This window comes from Malania oleifera, chromosome 1 (assembly GCF_029873635.1).
Source record: "Malania oleifera isolate guangnan ecotype guangnan chromosome 1, ASM2987363v1, whole genome shotgun sequence".
NCBI classification, from domain to species: Eukaryota; Viridiplantae; Streptophyta; class Magnoliopsida; order Santalales; family Ximeniaceae; genus Malania; species Malania oleifera.
Window position 1 is genome coordinate 123938706 of NC_080417.1, and position 22489 is coordinate 123961194.

Consider the following 22489-nt stretch of genomic DNA (forward strand, 5'->3'; position numbering starts at 1 on the left):
AAATAAAAATTGTAAGTTCCAAATGGGTCTTCAAGAAAATAGAAGGTATTTCAAGACTTAAGAACACAAAATATAAGGCATGGTTAGTTGAAAGGTTATAGTCAAATTGCAGGAGTAGATTTTAACTATATTTTGTCTCCTCTTGTTAAACATAACTTTATACATGTATTATTATCCCTCATTGCTATGCATGATTTGGAATTGGAACAACTAGATGTTGAAATAGCTTTTCTACATAGCAGACTTGAGGAAAAGACTCCTGAAGGTTTTATTATTGATTAAAAAGAAGACCAAGCCCGTTTATTAAAAAATGGTTATATGGATTGCAGCAATCTCCTCAATAGTGGTATAAAAGATTTGACTCATTAATGTTGGACAATGGGTATTCAAGGAGTTAGTGTGATAGTTGTGTACTTTAAGAAACATAAAATGATTCTTTTATTTACTTGTTGTTATATGTTGATGATATGCTTATTTCTTCTAAAGATAAATTTGAGATCAACAAGTTAAACTAAAGGACCAGCTTGCCGGGGAATTTAAAATGAAAATTTATGAGCGGCAAAGAAGATTCTTGGCATGAAAATTCAAAAAATTGAAAGGAAGGACTGTTGTATTTGACACAAAAGAAATATGTTGAAAAATTTTTTGGAGCAATTTGGCATGACAAATCCCACACCAATTAGCACTCTTGCTGCTCATCTCCAACTTTCAATTTTTTTTTTCTCCACATGTCACATGTTCCTTATTCTAGCGCAATTGGAAGTCTAATGTATGTGGGATTTGTACCCGCCTGGACATTTCACATGTCGTTAGTGTTGTGAGGTACACGGCTAACCTAGGTAAAGAGAATTGGCAAGTGGTAAAATGGATGGTTCGATATGTAAGAGGTACTTCTAATGCTTGTTTAAAATTTGGGAGACATAGTTCCAATGCTACTGGTTATGTTGGTTTAGATTTTTTTAGGTATCTCGAAAAGAGAAGACCCATTACAGGTTATAAGTTCACTCTTGGAGGATGTGTTGTAAGAGTTGGAAGGCAAGTCTACAACATGTTGTTGCATTATCCACTACTGAGACAAAATGGCAATAACTGAGGTAGTCAAAGAAGCTATTGATTAAGGGGTTTTATTAGTGAGCTTATATCTTGTTGGGATAAGAGTATAATTCATTGTGACAATTAGAGTGCTATTCATTTGACTAAGGATCAAATGTTTCATACAAGAACAAAACATATTGATGTCATGTATCATTTTGTTCATGATGTTACTTCACAAAAGAAATTTAATGTAAATAAAATTAGTACTGCTGATGATCCTGCAAATATGTTGACAAAGTCTCTAGCATCAGCTAAGTTCAAGCATTGTTTGGGTTTGATTGGAATTTGCAATTTGTGAAACATGCTCATGGGGACATAATATGGAGAATATGCAAGAAGAAAATTATCATACATATGTGACTAGAGGGGGAAATTCTTTGTCATCTTCACTCGTGGATGTCGATCATAAGCCAAACCACATCAATCTTGTGCCTATTTTCTTACATTTTTCTTTTATTATTCATTTATTTTCTCAATTGTTGTATTTATCAATCCTAACAAATGTTATCAAAGCCAATAATTCATTACTCTGGACGAACAACATTGTAAAGTCAAGGTGTGAAACTAATTCTACTAAAGTGCTAACACTTGAAGGACCAAGTGTGTGACCGAGGCCACTAAGGATCATCTAGGCTTGGAAGATGAATCCAAATATGGTCAATATGAAGGAGGTAGGATTAGTTTGGAAGCACATGAAATGCAATTCAAGGCATGTAATGCACAAGGGTAAGACACACATGACAGGCTTGCTCCCATGTGGGAGATGGTTTCTGCTCTCAAGGGGGGAGAGTTCAAATTGGGCTTGAGTGTTCATGTATGTATTTCTACGGATGTAGATACTCGAAAGAGGAGCTGTGATAAGTGAACTCCCATGGTTTCATACCCTTTCCAAAGGTTTAGTAATAGCTCCTAGTTGGTTGCATGATACTGAGTGATTAAGAATGGCTTCCGTTCAATAGGGAGTGATAATGGCTCCTAGTTAGTTCCATAACATTGAGTAATCTTGATTCTTGAATGGCTTCCGTTCAAGGGAGAGTGATTCAAACTCACAAGTGAGGGGGAGATTGTTGAGAATTCGACTTGTAAGCTTGTCCCACATTGAAAAAATAAAGTGAAAGGTAGGTGCTTATATACATAGTTAGGCCCAAAACCCAGTAGGCTTAAACTTTTGGGTCAAGTTGGTGATTATCCATGTATATCAAGCCCATACAAAGACTCCCCTTGTGCTAACAAAATACACTAGATAAAATAGCATATATACAATTAAATAACTCCCTGTACACTATGACAATGTCCCCTCGAATAAGAAAGAAAAAAAGAATCAACCTCGAGTTGAAGTAGAAATGTGATAGCTAGCATTACCTTAATACCCTCTTCATCCTTATGTCTAGAATACTCAACTGCATTCACAATCTAATCCTCAAAATAATGCCCTTTAAACTCAGACTCATCTTCTTTATCTTTAGTAGTCAATTACTGTGAGACAAGTCATCTTAAGACAACTCCAATGAGACTGTCCTTGTCCGCAATCACAACTATCAAGTGGAAAGTGCTCAACCCTCTTTGAGTCAGGTGGTTTGCCAGATGAAGTGGCTCATGTAGAGCTTATATTTTCTTGCAAATATCCTTTCAATATTTGCTTTTTCTTTTCAGCAGACCTAGCAAAGGTAGTGGCGCAGCGGGGTGGTGGCTTGGTCAACAAAGCCTAAGTTCTACTATTGCAACTCATTTCATAAGCCATAGTAGATTCCCACAATATAACAAATAATATGTTGTTCATCTTCCTAAGAACATTCAGAGACCAACTTAAACTCAACTATATGAGCTTCGATATCTGTATATGTTGAGCCAGTGCAGACAACTTCATACATGTCCCACTCATAATAGATCAAGATAATTATTCAATAAGATGGCTAATAAGATTCCTCTCAATTATTGGAGCTTGACAATAAAGTCATCATTGATGAACTACACATGCCACCACGTACATACAAGGCCCTTCAAACAAATAACGGGCAAGCCAACCTTCTCTTCTGATTTGATGCCTCGATGTGTAAAGATATTTTTTACTTGGTTGAACCAATTGAATAACATCTTTGGACCGCCCTCACCAATGCTCAAGCAAAGTAATCCTAATCTTATAATCCAATTTGTTTATGGCTTGCATGGTAGCAATGGTTCTATGCATACAAACAGCTGCTGGGGTACTAAAAGGAACATCACTATCAAACTTCTAATCAGGGCCGACCTAACCATTAGGCGGCTAAGATGTTAGCCTTTGGGGCCCCCAAATTTTTTTTTAATATAATAATATATTTTTGGGGCCCCAAATTTTTTTTAATTAAATAATGTTGACATTATTTATTATGCTCTCTTCCCATACATTGACTTCCCAACTAACAACTTTATTATGTTTCTAACTATCTATTACTCTCATCTCTTTCTCTTAGCCTTTCGAAAAAAATCTTTCCATCTCTCACACTCTCTCACTCTCATCTCTCGGTCTCTCTATGATTTTTGCTCCAGCTCTTGTGTTCATCATCTTCGGGCCTCCGATTCTCTATAATTTTCATCAACCCTAATTTTGATTTCAATGTTTGTGCATTATTTTTCTATTATTTTCACTCTAAATTTTTTTTTCCTATTTTTTCTTAGATTTTGGAAGCTTTGAGGCTATAGCGTTGTATCCGGCAAGAATCCGATATCTCTAAAACCTCGCTCGCCGATCGATTTGCAATAATAATAATTATTAGGTTATATTTTTTCAATCTATTATTTCTATAGATTTATTAAAATTATTTTTATTTGTTTACATAATTTATCAATTTATAGTTAGTGTTAATTTTGAAATTTAATTATGTCAACGAGAAAATATGAATCCGGATATGAAAAATGAAGAAAGAAAAAGAAAATATTAAGGATCCCTGATTAAATCATTCGCCTAGGGCCCCATATTGTGAAGAGCCAGACCTGCTTCTGATCAAAGGAGCAAGTTAGTTTTGGGAAGCGATGATTTGGTAATTGAGAGAAGCTGCCTGAGAGATTAACTTACTCAACTGCTTTTCCACCATTCCTTCCACTCAAAAATCTAAGCCACATGATCAAATTGGTCCTTCGTCACTTTTTTTTTTGGCTGGATATAGTTCAGACAATACTGTTTTTCAATTAATGAACAATTTTCAGACTGGTACAACTCAACTAGTGCCACTGCTGAGTCCAGTGGGTTGACCAGCTAGTTCAGAGAATAGAAAGGATTGCGTAACTTTTGCAGACAAATCCAGTTTCAGAATCACGTCGAATCCACCTCAAATCCAGTTGAACATGGTTTCTTTAAATGCTCTTTGCTCAGTCAATGAGAAAGTGAGACTAGGGCTTCTTTCTCTTCCTATCTTTCAATCAATCCCACTCTATCCAGACAAAGCACAGTGGCGCCAAGTGCGTGAGGCAATGACAAGGATAAAGGTTAAAATGGGGGCAAAGCACAGGAGTTCTTTAGTCACGCTGGTGGCAGGGAAGCACAGGCTTGAAGGTGACAATGCAAAGAATTGAAGATCCAACAAGGATGAGAGAATTAGAGAGACAGTGAAGAATTCAGCAGTGAGATAAAAGGACGCAATGGCAATTGAGACTGAGAATATGAATTTGATTGCAGAACTTCGGCTGCTGTGGCAATGTTGTGGTGGAGTTTGTCTCAGCAAAGTGGGTATATGTGGAAAAGCAAGGGCCTTCAACCTTCAACTGGAGAGGTTGCAGTTAGGACTTGACTTGTCCACAGCAATAACACTTCTTTCTTTTTTTCCCTTTTTTGATTCCTGGAGCGGTGATGATAGAATGGTCAGTCCAAGTGGAGTTCGCTCTGCAATGGTGTTGGTGCAGTATAAGTTTTGAGTTGAGAAAATCCAGTCAAACAGTGACAGCCATGTTGGATCAAAGCTGCTTTATACTACTGGATGCAGGACAAACGTGGCTCAAATTTCATTCTAATTCAACTTTAAATAAAACCAATACATACAACAAGAAGAAAAATAAGTTTAGAAAACTAAATAATCTAAAATACCTTTAATATTTTATCATAAATAATAATATCCTAAAAATCCAACCCCTCATGTGTTGTCCCACTGCAAAGATATGGACAACGTCTGTTGGTTAGGGGTTCAAAATCTCACGCCTACTAACCTATAGGAGGGTGAGAATTACAGAGTGGACCCTCCACCCCATGGATCAGTTCGACCCCAAAAGGACCTAGATACCATTTTAATGGAGAATCACCAATGGAGAGCTTTAGATGTTTATATTGTAGCTAGGATTTTAATCTTTTTAGTTTGGGGAAAATTCAGGTTATTGTAGAAGTTCAGTTAATTTATGGTTATTTTGTGTGTTTTAAGTACTATGGCGTTGTTTTGTAACTTCTTGCTTTACTTGGGGTTATTTTGTAAATATTTGTTTTAGCTGTAATGTTAGATGTATAATTACTTTTTTTGTAATGTATGAAGCAAGTTTATCATTTTGAATCCAGATTTCTAAAACTATTTCCCTTTCTCTCCATTCTGCACAGCCCTCTCCTCTCCTTCTTCATTCTTCTTCTTCCCCCTCCCTTCTCTTCCCTGTTCTGCTTCTATTTTCTCACTGAATCTGATCTTCTGTTCCATCCTCTGTCCTGTCCCTGTTCTATTTTTCTGTCCTGCTGCCTGTCAGTTATTCTTCTCCTTTTCTACTCTTCTTCTTTCTAATTTTTCCCTTCAATTCTCTTTCTTCCTCTTACTGTTTCTGATTTCTGTTCATGTCCTACATCACATTGGTTACGAAAATATGTGTACGCGTGCATTCTAAAATCCAAAAGATAATGCTAAATAAAAATATTCTAAATATAGATGACGAAAATACACAATTAAACTACTACTTGTATAGTATGTCAAGATGAGAAGCACAATCTCACTCTTCTTCTTCCTGGACGAAAGGAACAGTTACTTCCCAAAGTGTAAAAAGCAATTAAAGAATAAGTTTCAAGGTTTTGGGTCAAAGTCTGCTAAAAATCACTAAGAATTGTAAGTTTCTAGCTAGAAGATTTAAATCTAAAAAACCCACAAAAACAATTTTTTTTTTTTTGCAAGAAAGACTCCAACCATAGACTACACCAACAGCATAAACTCCAACCCCACTCCACCTCTTTAGCAACAAATACAGCAGCTGACAGAGACTTGAAACACTAATTTTGCCCAAGTTTGGCACAAATACGCCCAATACAATGAAAGTTCTTCAAGTTCCAAATTTTTTCCATGTAATTTTTACAGTAAAATATCCAAATGTTATTATGGTAATATGGTTACATAGTATAAGCATGTATGATATTGCTTTCTAAATTAAAAACACACTGTTAAATATTTCCTTTTCATTCTATAATCCCATTAGGCAATCATATTATCACAAAACTCTTAAAATTTCTTATTTTGAACAAAAAAATGACACACAACAAACATATTCAAAGTTATTCAACAATATATAATCAACCGCAAGGAATTTACATAAAATATTACATAATTGTACATTACAGGGCTGACATGCATCACAAAGCTTTCAATGCTTTTTGCAGTAGAAAGACTGTAACTTTAGTATTCCAATACACTAAAATCGCTACTTGTTATAGTCAGGAGTATTCTGGCTTCCTTTCAACTTCCAGGGCAATCTCATTGCGACGTGTAAATGGAAGTGTAAATGGTGGATTGTACTGCAACCACATGCACATATGGTGGATAACCTTTCAATGTATCATTCTCAACAAAATCCGCCAATAAAATAAAGTTATTTAGAGACTTCCTTCTCATTGATAATTCGTTAAAAATCTTACCTGTGCAACCTCCACTGATGTACCCTCCTTTACTCGAAACATTCCATCACTATTTAGAGCATCACGTAATCTTGATTCCCAGTGTTCAACATCTTCATCTGTAACAAAACCTGGTCCAAGACATAAAGTCAAGAAGATGATAAGCAATGTCATGATCCACACTTGTTGATGCATGCATTCTAATAAATCCATGTGCTCTGTCAGTTTTCTGAACTGCAATGAATAAATTAAACATACAACCATATGTAAAAACATAAAATTATTCTATGCATAGGAAACAGCTAAAACTTCACAAAAAATGAATAGTAAAGGCATAGTGACACTCAAATGACAAATGTACTCTAAGTGAATTTAAAACTGCGCCCATAGTTACATGTCTTTGACAAATTTTTCTTGGTGACATTCATTGTCCTATCATTAGACATCCTTATCACCATTTTCATTAGTAGATATCCAACATTTTAGATATAGATAATTAAGAGACCATCAATAGATTCAAATTCAATACCCTCATGTTCAAGGACTTTCATGCAAAGAGAAGGACAAACCTGAAAATGCAACAACTGCCATAATTTTACTTGGCACCTCTTTGATTCTTACTGATGGATCTTTAGGCAAGGGCAAGTTGGCACCATACTTTGAGGGCATAACAAAAGACATCTGCCACTTATCCAGATCTTTAACCTAATCAAATGTGCATTTAGTTAGAAAACTTCGGATGAGAACCAAATGGCATAGTCCACACATTCAACCACCACATTGACCTACTTGATGGTCCATGGATAATTTCAAAACTGTTAGTCACCTCCCAAGCTGAACCACCACAGAGACAACTTATGGGTTATAGCTAAAAACCATCAGAAGAATTTATGGACAAGGAATCCTTTTACAATTTCTTGTCATCGACCAGAAGAATGGGATAGATACATCCTTTCATGGTTTGATTTGCAAAGAAAAGTTTTTTTAAAAAAAATTACCATTTAAAACATTTAAAAAGTCAGAAGGTTCAACTTTGATTTCCTTTCTTTGTTATTGTCATTTCAATTTCCAACCTCAAATTTTTAACCAGATGAAAACTTCATAAGATTTATGAACTTTCATTTATTACATCTTAATTTTGAGCCCTCTGCCACTCCCTAAATTAATGCCACACAGAAATAAAAAAATCCAGGGTACTCCCTGGAGAAACTAAAAAACAATACAAAACATCAACAGTAATTGCCTTTGTAACACAAACATATATCACTGGAAGCGAAGCTCTTTGATACAAGGACTACAAACATTAGTAAGAAATTATCCATGTAAAAAAGGTACCCTCTTTGTCATCACAGGTGTTGTCATTTCCATTTTCTCCCCATCAGCGCGAGTCTTCCGAGTAAAAACAGGTGTAGTCATCTCCATCTTCTCCTTTACTGTATTCTAAAAACATTGCAAGCGGCAAAACAAACACATGAATGAAGGTATACGTTGTGAAAAATGCAGCATGGGATTGATTCATTCAGGAAATTCCTCCCTACCTTCCCAAATAGGTATTCAGCTAAAACATTGAAGGATTGAGATGCACCATTAAAATCAAATCCCTTCTTGCCAGGCATCATAGTCTCTGCGATAAAGTAGGGCTGCTCCACAGTCATAATGCTAATTTAGATGTATAATATATAGATAGTTACAAGGACAAAAATGTGAAGAAACGCAACTAGCAATGCATGTGCACATACAGAATTATAACAAATATAACTACAAACAAATTTGTCTACAGATATATTACTGAAGTGATTAACATGGCACAGCTGTAGGAAAGCTAAAGCCCACACAATAAATGTGGGCAACAGGACTAGAACCCAGGACCCCTTGGTACCATGTCAGATTATTATTTTACCAAAAAGCTTATATTGTTAGGTTGTGAACCGACAATGCATATCAAGCCTTAACAACTCTAATATCCAGAATTCAACTTTGTGAATTAAATCCTCATGTATTTTTTTAAAAATGAAAAACTAAAATAAAATTTCCATGTGAATCTAAAATATAATTTCAAAATATTCCTAAAATTTCTGCAAATATGAAAAATAAGAAAATTCATCCCAAAAATATTTCATTAGTTTTCTAACTTTTGATAAGATTATTCATGGAGTATTAAAGAGTGAATTTTAAATGCTTATTAAGTAATTTCTATTTTATTACAATATCTTTTAATTTGTATGCTTCTACATTTTATTTTATTTTTCTAATCATATTGTAATTGATTTAAGGCTTCAAACCTATTTCTAAACGCTGGGTTTACAAGGTTTAGTACGTGGTGCGATACTGCCATTAAATTGCTGAGGATTTATGGTGATTTAACTGTTGTGTGATAACTAACGGTCATATCCAAGAACAAAAATGGACATGCAAAAAATCGGGTCTTCTAATTTTGTCTCGAGTTTGGGAATCCACCCAAAATATGTTGCTGGCTTTTAACTTTTGGTTTCTCTTACTGAATTCTATTTCAGAATTTCCACCAGTGATGCCAAATGGCCTTTAAGATCTTGACGATTTCAAATAAAGAGTTTGCCAGAAACAAAGAATAAATTCAGTCCAACAGTCCGATTATGCTTGTAACATAAACCTCCCGAAAAAAAAAAGGGGAAAGAGGAAATTGACAGCAAATTCAGACCTCAACTTCTCTTATCTCGTACTGATCCTTCCGACTCAAGACTTTGAATTTCACAGTTTCCAAATCCGGAACTGAACAGAACAAGAAAAACCTTACAATCAAATGCCGTCACGCCATCACACAAAAGACCTAACTACCAAAAACCTCTCAATCAAATCAATCAAAACCTTCAAAAAACTACCTGACATCAAAGCTTCCTCTAAATTACGACTTTCAAACCTCCGCGGGAACACGTATTTCGCAGTATCACTCGCCAAATCCACCAGAACTGAAAAACAACAAGACAATACCAAAAAAATTAAAAAAAAAAAGGGAAAAACTCAATTTGACTGAAGAGACTCCGAACGACTCAAAAAGTATCAAATCTTGAAAATTGGGTTTAAGAGGCTCTCAAACTCAGAACATTTACGCCGCTGGGAGAGAGAGGAGGTCTGCGAGGCCAAAGCCAGGACGAGAGACAATCGGACTTCGAGAGGCGACAGGGTTCGCCTTCTCTGCGGAGGAGCGGCGATTTTATCAGACGCCATCGACTTGGTGATGGAGGAGGAGCATGGTCTCTTATGGCTCCTCGGTGCCGTTGAGATTAGAATCTGAAATGGAAATCGAGCGAGCATCGAAGGCTTGCAGAGCGCAATTCTCCTTCTCCAATCTTCGAGGTTCGAATTTCCGCTTGGGGCCGGGGCGCGAGCGCGTTCATATTGCAGCAGTTTGGACTTCGGAGGCAAAAGAAATCCGATGACGTAAGCAAGCGCAGGCGCACCTCAAATCTCAACTCTCAAGTGTCCCGACGGCGCGCTTGTTTGGAAGATTATATTTTGGGGGTGGAGATTAATTCGACTAAATAGGGGAAAAAAAATTATTATGAATTTGTGGGAATAGAATGTGGAATCAACTCTCGACTTGTAAGGCAAACTTTCTAAATTTTTTTATCAATTGTATGGCTTTAGCTTAGACAACTTTAATTTTTATATTTATTAGTCAATATGTCAAGTATATTGCACGTGTTTACAATAAAATATATTTTTTTATAATTTTGAATAAATTTTGGATATATTTTTAAAATTAATTAATAATATAAAATAAAAAATATTTGTATGAGATATTAGTAACATAATATGGCGTGATGACATGAATACTTTAATTAAAAGTATGAAAATATTATATTTTAATATTTAAATAACATTATAGACAAAAATAATAATAATAATTAGTAGATTTTTTCAATATTTTTTTTATTTTATAAAATTCTCAATATATTATTTCTTCCAATGAAAATATGAATACTTTTTGTAACGACTCGATTTTCTACCAATTTTTTTTATATAAATAAACAATAATATGTCACACATCTATCAAATAGCTGTCAATTATCTCTGATGCCATATCAACATGACTCGACCCGAAATAAGGTATCGGGTGATCAGTCCATCTCATAAAAGTATACCAAACAGCGGAAGTCAATATATTCACCATCCCAAATACAAATATCAGAGTTCTATACATCCATACATCCACAAAATACTCTTGGGGTCATACGAAATACATCCACAACTCAAAAACACTTACCCTGACTACTAGGGTACTATGGTCTCCTCTCCCTTAGAACTCTCTCTGCTTATCTATCTTAGTTTCCTGAAATGTTTAAATTTTATGTGAGACTCCTCTTAATAAGACGGAATAAATTATTCATAGTGTGTGATAACATGAGTTTAATATATCGTATCACATTCATCATTAATAAATATATCAACTAGGTAAAATATACAGATATGTACTCATATATATATATATCATAGTTTCATAAGCTTTCAAATCGTTTCTCATATTCATATGTCAATATGTTTTCATAAGTTTTTATTTTTCAAAATCATATATCAACATCTCTTGGCCTAACAAGGCTTTCATATCTTGTTTTGATGGTAACAAATAAAGGATGGTTTAACTAATTTGTGTTCAAGTGATGAGATTTTAGGAACTCTAAAATGACAAGTTCAAAAAGATCAAGAAATAATTACCAAAGATCACCAAGTACTTAAAGTCATACTATATTTACAAAGTGATCAAGTAGAAGCTCAAGGAGACTCAAGATAGTTAAAGCAAATACAACTCAAAGAATGATCAAATTTAGGGAAAAGGAAAGGAGATTCATGAAGACTTCAAAGACTAAAAGAGTTTTTAAGTTTTAGGAAGCTACATGTAAGTACTTCAACTCTAAATATCATTTTGGATGAGATAAAATTCATTAGGAGATAAAATGGACTTAGAAACCTTATTTTAAAAACCCCAAAAAATATATTTTAGATGTAAGAAAGCAAGAAAGTCAGGAGTTTTGAAAACTGAACAAAAAAAAGGTTTTTATCCGTCCAGGCAACCGAAGTGAAAGCTTGGGCATTTGAAGAATTTCCTCAGGCAACTAAAAATTAAGTACAGGCGGTTGAAGATTTTTCTGAAAGAATTCTTGAGGGGAAGTATAGCCTCAGGCAACTGAAGTTGGACCTCAAGCACCTAACCCCGTTTTCAACAGAAAAAAATAAAATAGTGTGTTGAAGGCTCAAGCGACTGAACTTATAGTTTACGCGACCGAATCTCAATAACGGTCATATTTTTTAAATGTTTTTAGTTCAACTTTAAATTACTTGCGCCCCAAACTTTCTAAAAACTTGGGGGACACTCCAAGTAATCTTGGGCACCACGAATTTGACTCTTACTAAGCTTATAAATACATGGTTTATGAAATCAAAATTTAACCAAGAATTGAAAAACATCTCTCAAAGCTCTCTTGCTCTCTTGCTCTCAAAGCTTTCTTGCTTATTGAATTGCTGCTAATCAACTGAAATTATTCTGAGTTACTGATTTCTTCTTTGAGCAAAAGTGCTAAGTTCTTGACTCTTATCAAGAGAAGAATATCGATGATATAATTCTTGAGTTGCATTCTTCATCCTTTTGATATTTTGATTGAAGTATATTAGTGATTTCATATTGTACTAACCAGCTCTATCTGAGAGCATTCTTTGTACACACATATTTGATCTTCTTCTTGTAGTTTTTGACAGTTCAAGGTTGTTTGGATCATTGGACCAAGCATGGGGTATCGCTTGGAGAGGGGGCTCTACCCTTAAGGAGGCTTGTAACGGTTTGTCCGCCTGAAAAGGAACGATATAGTGGAAACCTTATGTGGTATTGGCCTAAGGCGAGGACATAGGTTGGGGATAAGTTGAACCTCGTAAAAATCTCGGTCTCACTCTTAACCTTTCTCTTTATTTTTTGCATATATAAATTGTGTAGTGTGTATTCAAAGTGCAGTAAGCCAAAACCGAGATTGAGAAGATTTTTGACTTAAGAAAGTACATTGATCTTTGCGAAAACCTTAAAGGGAGTACGTTGATCGTTTGCGGAAATCTTAGTTGAAAGAAATCAATCAAATTTCATTTTTAATAGGGCTTGAATCAAATATCCACACGGCTATAACCAATCTCTACTTTGAGTGTTTGGAATCAACAAAAAGTGTTGCAACTTGTTTATTGTTTTTGTTTGGATTATTCGTTTGTTATTTGCTTGTGTTGAGATTGAGTGTGGTTTGTGGATTGGTTAACACCTAAGCATTATTATGTGATTGATAAATTAACAAAAATGTTGTGAATTCATAAATAATTTATAAAGAAAATTTTAATAACCCAATTCACCCCCTCTCGTGGGACTACACCTTAACTTTCAATTGGTATCAGAGTCGGGTTATAACAAATCTTTAAAAGAAGTTATATAAATATCTAAATGGCACACGTAGGAGTAGCTCTCTTTGGAGAGGGTCAATCCTCAACCAGACCACCAATCTTCTATGGACTCAATTTGTAACGCCACGAACCCTTAAACCCGGGTCCGGTGCGTTATACCTGATAATCCATAATCCATAATATACACAACAGAAAACATAACATAATCTTTATAATCATAATAAATAATACCAGAGTTTACTACTCCTATCTAAAATCCATATTATACATCCATCACCTGCATTTCCATAAATACACACATCTCCAAACATTCCAGTATTTTCACAATCATTCCTCTCTCAACAAACTTAAAACATAAATACATAAAACATAGAACATATACTTAAACTTAATACAATCCCATAGTATATAAAAAATATACCCTTTCTCTTTACAATTCTCAAAAGATTATAAACCCTCGAGCTCCCTAAGCCCAACCTTAAGGATATCCTGAAAAGAAATAATCATATTCGGGTGAGACACATCTCAGTAAGGGAAGAAACAATATATTAAAAACATCGTGTGGCTAACATGAGATTATAAATACCATTTTAATAACATTTGTAAAACATTATCATAAACATTGAAATCATTCTCTGAAATTAATCAATCACATGCAAAGATTTAACCTACGAGATTACCCAAGGATAAGGGTGATTACCCACCCATACAAGTAGAACCCCTCTGCTCTAATACTTAGGCAACCCTAGGTCGCTACTAAAGCATACCAGAACACTCACCTTACTCAGTAAGTCCTCAAGTATTAAATTGATTTCATACTCACACAGTTCAACAATGATTTACCAGCAAAAGCCCTAAGGATAGGGAAATCTACCCGCCCATACAAGTAGGTTTCCTCTGCCCTAATACGTTATGCAGCTACTGCCACATCTGAAGTTACTAGCGTACTCGCCTTACTTAGCAAGCCCTTAGATGAAGAATACGCCCCGCCCAATCATAACAAGTTCTACGTACATATATACTTCTAATATCATAATATGTTATTTTTTCTGTCATTATTCAATCATTCACATTCATTTATGTTCATAGCTTAAACATTGCATTGCATTTCACTTTACGTAATTTTTAATATTATATCGTTCACATTTGTCATTTTATTGCATTTTCCTTTCTTTCATTCATACTACAACTGGTCTTTAGCCATCATCAGTTAGTCTACAGCTCCTTTTAGCTGTTATCGATTAGTCTACAGCTCCTTTTAGCTTTAGAATCTGCTAACATGACTCTTTTCAGCTGTCTTACATTTACATGGCTGCATTTAACATACACAAGCAACATAGTCCATATCATAATTTATTCATAATGCTTTACTTACTTAACCTGCATCTCATACATTTAACATATATTTGCACAGAACTTACATTTACTCATGCCACACAATTTAACAGTAAAATTCATACATATTCCTGTAAAATAGGTCGACCCACATTTAGCATTTAATTATCAAAAATACAATTTCCATTTCTTACATAATTATCCAAAAAATTCATTGTACTTTCCTCAATTCATTTCCATGTATACATAGCTAAATAAGTGGTTCTAGGCTCAAAAATCATAGTTTTACATGGTTGGCATTTTAATAATTCACACCAAAATATACATATAATATAACATAAATTATTATCTTTAATTTCATAAAATTTGATTTAATATATAATTTCTCCTTACCTGACTTCTGAACTACACCTGTAGGATCCCCGAACCGATACCCACGATGTTCACTTGGACCCTGAATCCAAAAATCCTAATTTAATTAAAATAAATCCTAACTAACTCAAATCTTAAAAAAACACTTATTTACTACTTCCTATGTTCAAAATAACATTATTCATTAAGAAAATCCCAAAATAATTCACTTACTTTGATTTTGGGATGTTTCCTAAACCTCTAAAACCAACGATCAACTCCTACAACCTTATAGAGAACGATCCTACAAATCTCATGGTGGTTCCAGATCGTCAAACCGGGTCAAATCCGGCTCGAAATTGCAGAGAGAAGGCTGGTGGAACCTTTTTTAGAGAGAGAGAAAGAAAGAGTGAAGGATCCCGAATTTCTCGCTGAAAATGAAATAAAACTCAAATTATAGGCATGGCTTCGTCGACGAGACACGTGGGTTCGTCGACAAGGCACTGAAGAGACTTTGTCGACGAGAAGATACATTCATCAACCAAATTCAGAGTTTCAAAATTACTCTCTCGGGATTCCTTCGTCGACAAGGAACTGGAGTTCGTCGACGATCTCTAGAAGGACACTCATTAACGAGGACAAGACATTCATCAACAAGGCCCGCTATTCCTTCTAAAAATCCTTATTTTTTCCTTATTATCCATTAATTCATTTCATTTATTATATTTCCTAATTATTTTACAATTATACATTTTGGAAATAATGAATGAGAATTTATCTTCAAATCATGGATTGAAATACTTGGAAGGTTGTCACACATGGTGACTTAATTCCTACAAAATTAGTAGATGGAAAAGAAGTTCCTAAGGAAGAAAAATACATGACCGAAATTGGTCATAAAATGTGACAAGTCAACTCTAGTTCTATAAACGTCTTATATTGTGCTCTTGATATAAATGAGTTTAATAGGGTCATGGCTTGCAAAATGTCGAAGGAAATTTGGGATAAACTTGAGGTAACCTATGAAGGTACTGTTGATGTTAGAGACAATAGAATTAATATGCTGACTAGTGAATACGAAGCTTTTAGGACAAATTCATCACAAACATGTATACTAGGTTTACACATATCATGAACTCCTTAAATGCTTTAGGGAAAACTTGTTCCACTTATGAGATGATACGTAAAACCCTTAAAGAACTTCCACCCGTTTGGGAACCAAAAGCCATTGTCGCGACCTGCTCATTTTTCCACATTTTTTTTTTATAATGATAATATCAATAGCACATTTCCCATATTCCAGTTCAGTAAATCACAATCCACCTAGACCCATGGGTACCAGGGGTATATTAGAACATACAGCAGAAGCCCTAACAACAGAAAACATACAATAATGTACATCTCAATACCATATATTACAATATACCAGAGTTGCTATAGTCCACAGTATTTCCATATATACATCCCAAAATAAATCTAGGGACATTTCCCACAAAATCTAACTATCCCTACAAAAAGAAACTTACCCTTCAAAAAGGGCAGATATCCAACACTAGGTCAGCGGGGCTTATCCCGCTCTTCTATCAGGGGCTCCTGAAAAGTTTATAAGATTAAAGGATGAGACACCTCTCAATAAGGGAAATAAACTAATACTAGTGTGTGGCAACATGAGTATTCTGTGTTCTACATATACCATACATACATATTCAGCACTGTTTCGTCAAATCTGGAAAACATATGTATATCAAAAACATGGTAGAACATACTGCATTTCATAAGCATATCTCATCTCATATCATAATAATAATAACATAAAAACCATCCTGGTAGGTTAGCTGGCTGTTGTCATGTATTACCCCCACATGACTGGGTTGTGTGGCCCGAAGGCGGGACTTGACAATGGTTGGCCGACCACTATCAAGTCAAACAGTAGTTTGTGGGTCCAATGGGTCTGCCAGACCTCGTCCGTACACCAGGGGCGATCACAAAACACTTCTTTAATAACCACATCGACCATCCAATCTCACACCACTCTGTACAGCGGCGTTAACACAAATATCATGATCACGAAGACCATGGACACATAGCAACGATACCGTGTAAATGCTAGCTTAGACAAAACCAACCAGGTTCTGATATCATATACATATACTAAAATCATGATACATGGATATCTCATATCATTAATTTTCACATTAATCATATCATTTTACATATACACGTATGTCATGAAATCATCCGCCCATACGCTGGTATTACACATGTTTCATAGCTCGGCCCGTATGCCAGCAAAACATAGCACAACCCGTACGCTAGCAAATCACAGTCACATAGCATGGCCTGTACGCTGGCAAACATAGCACAGCCCATACGCTAGCAAATCACGGTCACATAGCACGGCCCATACGCCGGCAAGCATAGCACAACCCGTATGCTGGCAAATCACAGTCACATAGCACGGCTCGTACGCCGGCAAACATATAAAAACCTCGGCCCGTACGCCGATTTTTCATCGTAAAAATCTGTATCATTCACATTTCCAGAAAACAGTATTTCCAACGTTTTATACTCATGCCACACTAACATATTTTTCACGTATTCAACATAACATTATTTAAACAGTATTTTCCAAATATAAATCATATATATATATATATGTATATAATTTTTCCTGAATCCAGATGGTATATATATATAATTACATGCATTTTCTCAAAACAAACTAGCTTAGTTTATTCCCTTACCTAATTCTTGGAAAGCCCCTAATAAAACTGCCCCGCACCCGCGGGGTTCCTAACTCAACACCCTGAAAATGAAAACTCCCAATATTAAAGTTCAGTATTTTCGTACGTACAACATTTTCTATAACTACCACTAAGTCAAATTCAGGTTAAAAAGTCTTACATCAACTCAGGGATGATTTCCAACTTCGTTTTCCCAACGATCCACTCCGGCAAACTCGTAGAGAACTTCACCAGGAGCGTCGTGGTAGCTTCAAATCTTCAAATCCGACGAGAAACGAGCCCAAAATGGAAGAGAGAGGGGGAGAAAACCGAAGAGAAGAGAGAGAGAGGGAAAACTTAGCTTCTTTAGGAAGTCAAAATCCGAATTTTCATATTTATAGAACAGGGGATTTCGTCGACGAGTCCTTCATTAAATTAGTCAACGAGACCCTATATTCGTCGACGAAATTCAGGCTACCCCATAACCTCTCTCGGTATTTTCTCGTTGACGAAGCCCTGTGTTCGTCGATGAATTTTTTGATGCACTCGTCGACGAGTCCTGGCCATTTCCTTGAAATTATGGTTATCCCTCAAAATACAATGTCGTCGACGAACGCGGAGTCTACGGCCTCCTTCTGTTTCCGGTTTTCATTTCCCTTCCTTTATTATTTAAATACCATTATTATTCGGGTCATTACAGCCATAACCATAACAGAAGGAAGAAATCTTAAAAACACCTCACTAGATGAAAGAACTCATAGGATCACTTCTCACTTTTGAGATGACTATGAAAGAAAGAACACTGTTGACTTTGGTGTATTCCCAAGAAGGGTGATGAATTGGATTTTAAACTTATTCCTAAGTTAAACTAGATGTTAGCAGTATTTTCACAACCTAGGGTGTAGAGACCCGAAGAAATTATAATAATTAAACAATAAAAGAGAGAGAGAAAAAAATAAGAAATTGTAAAGGGGTTATTGGGATCGTCGATGGGGACACGTGTCTCATCGATGAGAAGGTACCAAGAGGCTATTTTCATTTTTGAATTTCATCGACGAGAAATAGGTGTTCTTCGAAGACCTTCCTTTGTGGCCTCGTCGAAGAGTGCAGGTGTATAAATAGTCTAAACTCGAATTTTTTCTATAGAATTACGTGAAAACCCTCTCTTTCTCTCTCTTGTTCATCCTTTCCCCTTCTCTCTAAGATTTTGGGCCGGATTCTTGCCGGTTCGACAATCCGAGGCCACCAAGACACTCTTAGGAAAGTTCTCTTCATGTTTGCTGGAGTGGATCTTTGGTGGGGCTGACTTGAACTCCATCACAAATTGAAGGTAAGGCTTTTTTATTTAGTATTTGACTTTCCCACAGTTGTAGAAAATGTAATACTCAAAGAAATACTGAAGTTTTTTTCAGGGAGATATTATTTTCAGGGTATTGAACGAGGAACCCTGCGGGTGTAGGACTAGACACTATAGGTGCTTTTCAGTAGTCAGGTAAGGGAGTAAACTAAAGCAGTAATTTTTCATGAAAATTATTATTATTATTATTTACTAGTAGATTTATGTTTAGAAAGTAAGTATTAGATATAAGCATATTTGTAAAGATGTATATTTGGGAAAATACTACTGTTACACTGGAATATATATTTTTAGTATGAAATGTCAGGAAATATGATTTCAAAACAGAATTTATGATTTTATTCAATATTGTGTGGCATGAATATTATTTTACACATATTGTATTATGTTAAGTCAATTTTACAGAAAAAACATGTTTCAGTGATTTTCAGGAATAACAGGATAATACAATACACTATGATTTCAGAATACATGATAAAGAATACATTCATTCAAATCAGTATGTATGATATGTTCAGCGCAAGGCCGTGGATTATGTATGTTTTCGGCACAAGGCCACAGTTATGAATGTAATCGGTGCAAGGCCGTAATTATTTATGTTATTATAGAAATCAGAAAATGCTATCAATCTATTTAAGTTCTAACAGTATATTATTATGTATTATCTGTTATCAGAACCAGGATTATAGTTCATATTAGTTTCAAGAGCGCAGTACCGTAGCTATACAGTTCAGTTTAGTTTAGACTTGTGCTAACTGCCCTTGCTAGTAGAGGGGTGGGAGATGGATAGTCGATGTGACTTTCAGTGTAGAGTTGTAGATGTCCACTTGGCAGTTCGGACCAGGGTGCGATGGGCCCATCGTACTTACAGACATTTTTGACTCGGCAGTGGTCGGTCAGCCATTGTCGGGTCTCGCCTTTGGGCTACACAACCTGTCATAGTGGGTAATACATGACATCAGCTAGTTATTCATCCTGGGTAAATTTCAAAATTACTAGTTATATCAGATGATTTTATAAACTGTGAAATGCAATATGAATTAGTATATTTATGAAATGATATGTTTATTCAGTTATGATATTATCTGTTTTCAAGCATGCAATATGTATTGTATATTTATTATAGCATGTAAATGTTCATGTTGTCGCACAACTGTATTTAGTTTATTTCCCTTACTGAGAGGTGTGTCACCCGAGCTTAAATTATTTCAGGAAACTCAGAAAGACAGGCGGATTGAGGTTGCCGTTGAGGTAGTGTTTACCACCCCACCAGGAGGGTGAGTCTTTTGAACTAGGGTCAGTAGGCTTTGATATTAGATCCTAGATATATCTTTTGATGATATTGGGGATTGTATATGTATACAGTATTATGATGGAATGTAGGTATCTCTGATATAATGTATTTTATGGTTTGGTGAATGAAATTTATGTTTACTGTTGCTTAGGTTTCCGCTGTGTATGATAGGTGTGTCCCCATTACCCACGGGTTTGGGCTGACTTTATTATGGTTTTTAATTAATGATAATTAATATGGTTGATATATGGTAAATTAAGCAAGTCGTTATAGTTTGGTATTAGAGCCTAGGATGCTAAGTTCTGTAGACTCTAGAATGCAACAGTAATGATACTAGAGTATAGGATAAGGAAATTTGAGGTTTGGTTTGTAGTCTAGATGCAGGACTTCCGTGATGGTTTATGTGTATTTCCTGGGGTGACGATTTTAGAAAAGCCATGGTAAACTATTGAAGGGTTGGGTATCTAGGTTGTAGGATTGAACTTTGAATCAAGATTAGGGGTGATGAATTTGTTAAGGATATAATATACTAGTTAGATGATATAGTAGTTAGATGATATGTTATGGTAATAGGGTCCTAAGCTAAGTTTATTGTCTTTTCAGAATAGACCCTGGAGGTAGTAGCACCCATGCCAATGGTAATGAGGGTGCTGGGCCCTTAGGCACTGCGGGTGGTGATTCAGGCGCAGTACTGCGCAGCATGGCATAGCAAGTCATGACTGAAATTGCAAGGAACTCCAGAGAGTAGGGTGGTCCATCTACAAGTCACAGTAGTTTGATTGAGAAGTTTATTAAGATGAATCCTCCGGCTTTCTCAGGAGGAACTGATCCTACAGTCGTTGAAAACTGGGTGCAGGAAATTGAAAATGTCTTTGCAGTGCTACAGTGTACTGAGGAGCCGAGGGTGTTGTTCGCTACATATAAACTGATTGGAGAAGTCAAGAGATGGTGGACGGCAGTGAAACTTCTGGAGCAACAGAGGATAGTGCCTATAGAGATGATATGGGAGCGATTTAAGGAGATATTTTTCGATAGATATTTCCCAGCCTCATCCAGGGAAGTTATGATTGAGGAGTTCCTAAATCTGAAGTAGGGATAGCAGACAGTGCAGCAGTACGCGGCGAGGTTCATTGAGTTATCTCGCTTTTGCCCTATACATTATTCTAGACGAGACGAAGAAGGTACGACAGTTTGAAGGAGTTCTGAGGAGAGAATTGTATAAGCAAGTGCCGATAGTGAAATTGCAAGATTTTGTCAAGTTGGTAGATAGGGCAACTATGGCAGAAACTGGAGAGCGGTTAGAGGCTGAGGAGCAGAGACAGAAGAAAAGATCCAAGCCTTCTGGTTCTTAACAGGGGTTTAGTCGTGGTTCGTGGAAGAGAGGTGGCTATTATAGGGAATCGTGATTTTCAATGTATGTAGTTTTCTTTAGCTTGCCCAACTTGTGGGAAGAGACATTCGGGCAAGTGTCATGTCGAGCGAGGTATCTGCTACCGATGTGGGAAGCCAGGGCATATGATGAGGGACTGTCAGGCTCAGATTGGAACTGTTCCCATTCCTATACCTATTCAAGGAGGCTATCAGGCGCCACATGGAGGTCAGTAGAAGAATATGGCTCCAGCTAGAGTTTTTTCTTTGACGTCTGGTGATGTTGAGACAATTGGCGATATGGTGATCGGTATGGTTAGCATGCTTTCATTTAAAGTTATTGTATTATTTGATTTAGGGGCCACACACTCGTTCGTGTCTATGAGATGTATTAAATTGTGTGGGGCAGAAACATAGTTATTAGACACTAAACTGTTAGTAACTATACTGACCGGAACAGCAGTGAGGTGTAGTAGGATGCTCCGAGGCTGTCTAGTTGATATTCAAAGGAGAATTTTATCTGCTAATTTGATTGTACTGGACATGCACAAGTTTGATGTAATATTCGGCATGGATTGGCTAGTAGCTAATTTTGCCAGTATAGATTTTCGTTCAAGAGAAGTGATATTCAGGCCTCCAAGAAGACCAGAAATCAGGTTTATAGGGTCATGAGTGCAATCCCTACCTCAGCTAGTTTCAACCATTCAGGTGAGGAGACCACTCTTGAGTGGTTG

At 35.9% G+C, this 22489-nt stretch overlaps 1 protein-coding gene across 2 annotated transcripts; it reads right to left on the reverse strand.

Moving 5' to 3' along the window:
• Positions 1–6571: 6571 nt before the first annotated feature.
• On the reverse strand, positions 6572–10514 carry LOC131152975 (heme-binding-like protein At3g10130, chloroplastic). Of its 2 annotated transcripts, none has more exons than XM_058104973.1 (8): positions 10006–10514; positions 9778–9864; positions 9597–9667; positions 8458–8559; positions 8255–8359; positions 7489–7624; positions 6941–7050; positions 6572–6820 (listed from the first exon to the last, which is right to left on the reverse strand). In XM_058104973.1, the coding sequence occupies exons 1-8, from the start codon at positions 10208–10210 to the stop codon at positions 6740–6742; spliced, it is 897 nt and encodes a 298-aa protein (XP_057960956.1). In that variant the 5' UTR covers positions 10211–10514; the 3' UTR covers positions 6572–6739. The 2 variants fall into 2 exon arrangements, with proteins under 2 accessions (XP_057960956.1, XP_057960948.1); XM_058104965.1 differs by having other exon boundaries at positions 10000–10392.
• Positions 10515–22489: the final 11975 nt, after the last annotated feature.

Excerpts from the sequence above, each read along its gene's own strand:
- LOC131152975 (XM_058104965.1), bottom strand. The coding sequence starts at position 10,210 with ATGCTCGCTCGATTTCCATTTCAGATTCTAATCTCAACGGCACCGAGG. Across the intron at positions 9,668-9,777 it reads AGAGGAAGCTTTGATGTCAG|TTCCGGATTTGGAAACTGTG; the intron begins GTAGTTTTTTGA and ends TGTTCTGTTCAG. Across the intron at positions 6,821-6,940 it reads CATCAGTGGAGGTTGCACAG|TACAATCCACCATTTACACT; the intron begins GTAAGATTTTTA and ends ATGTGGTTGCAG.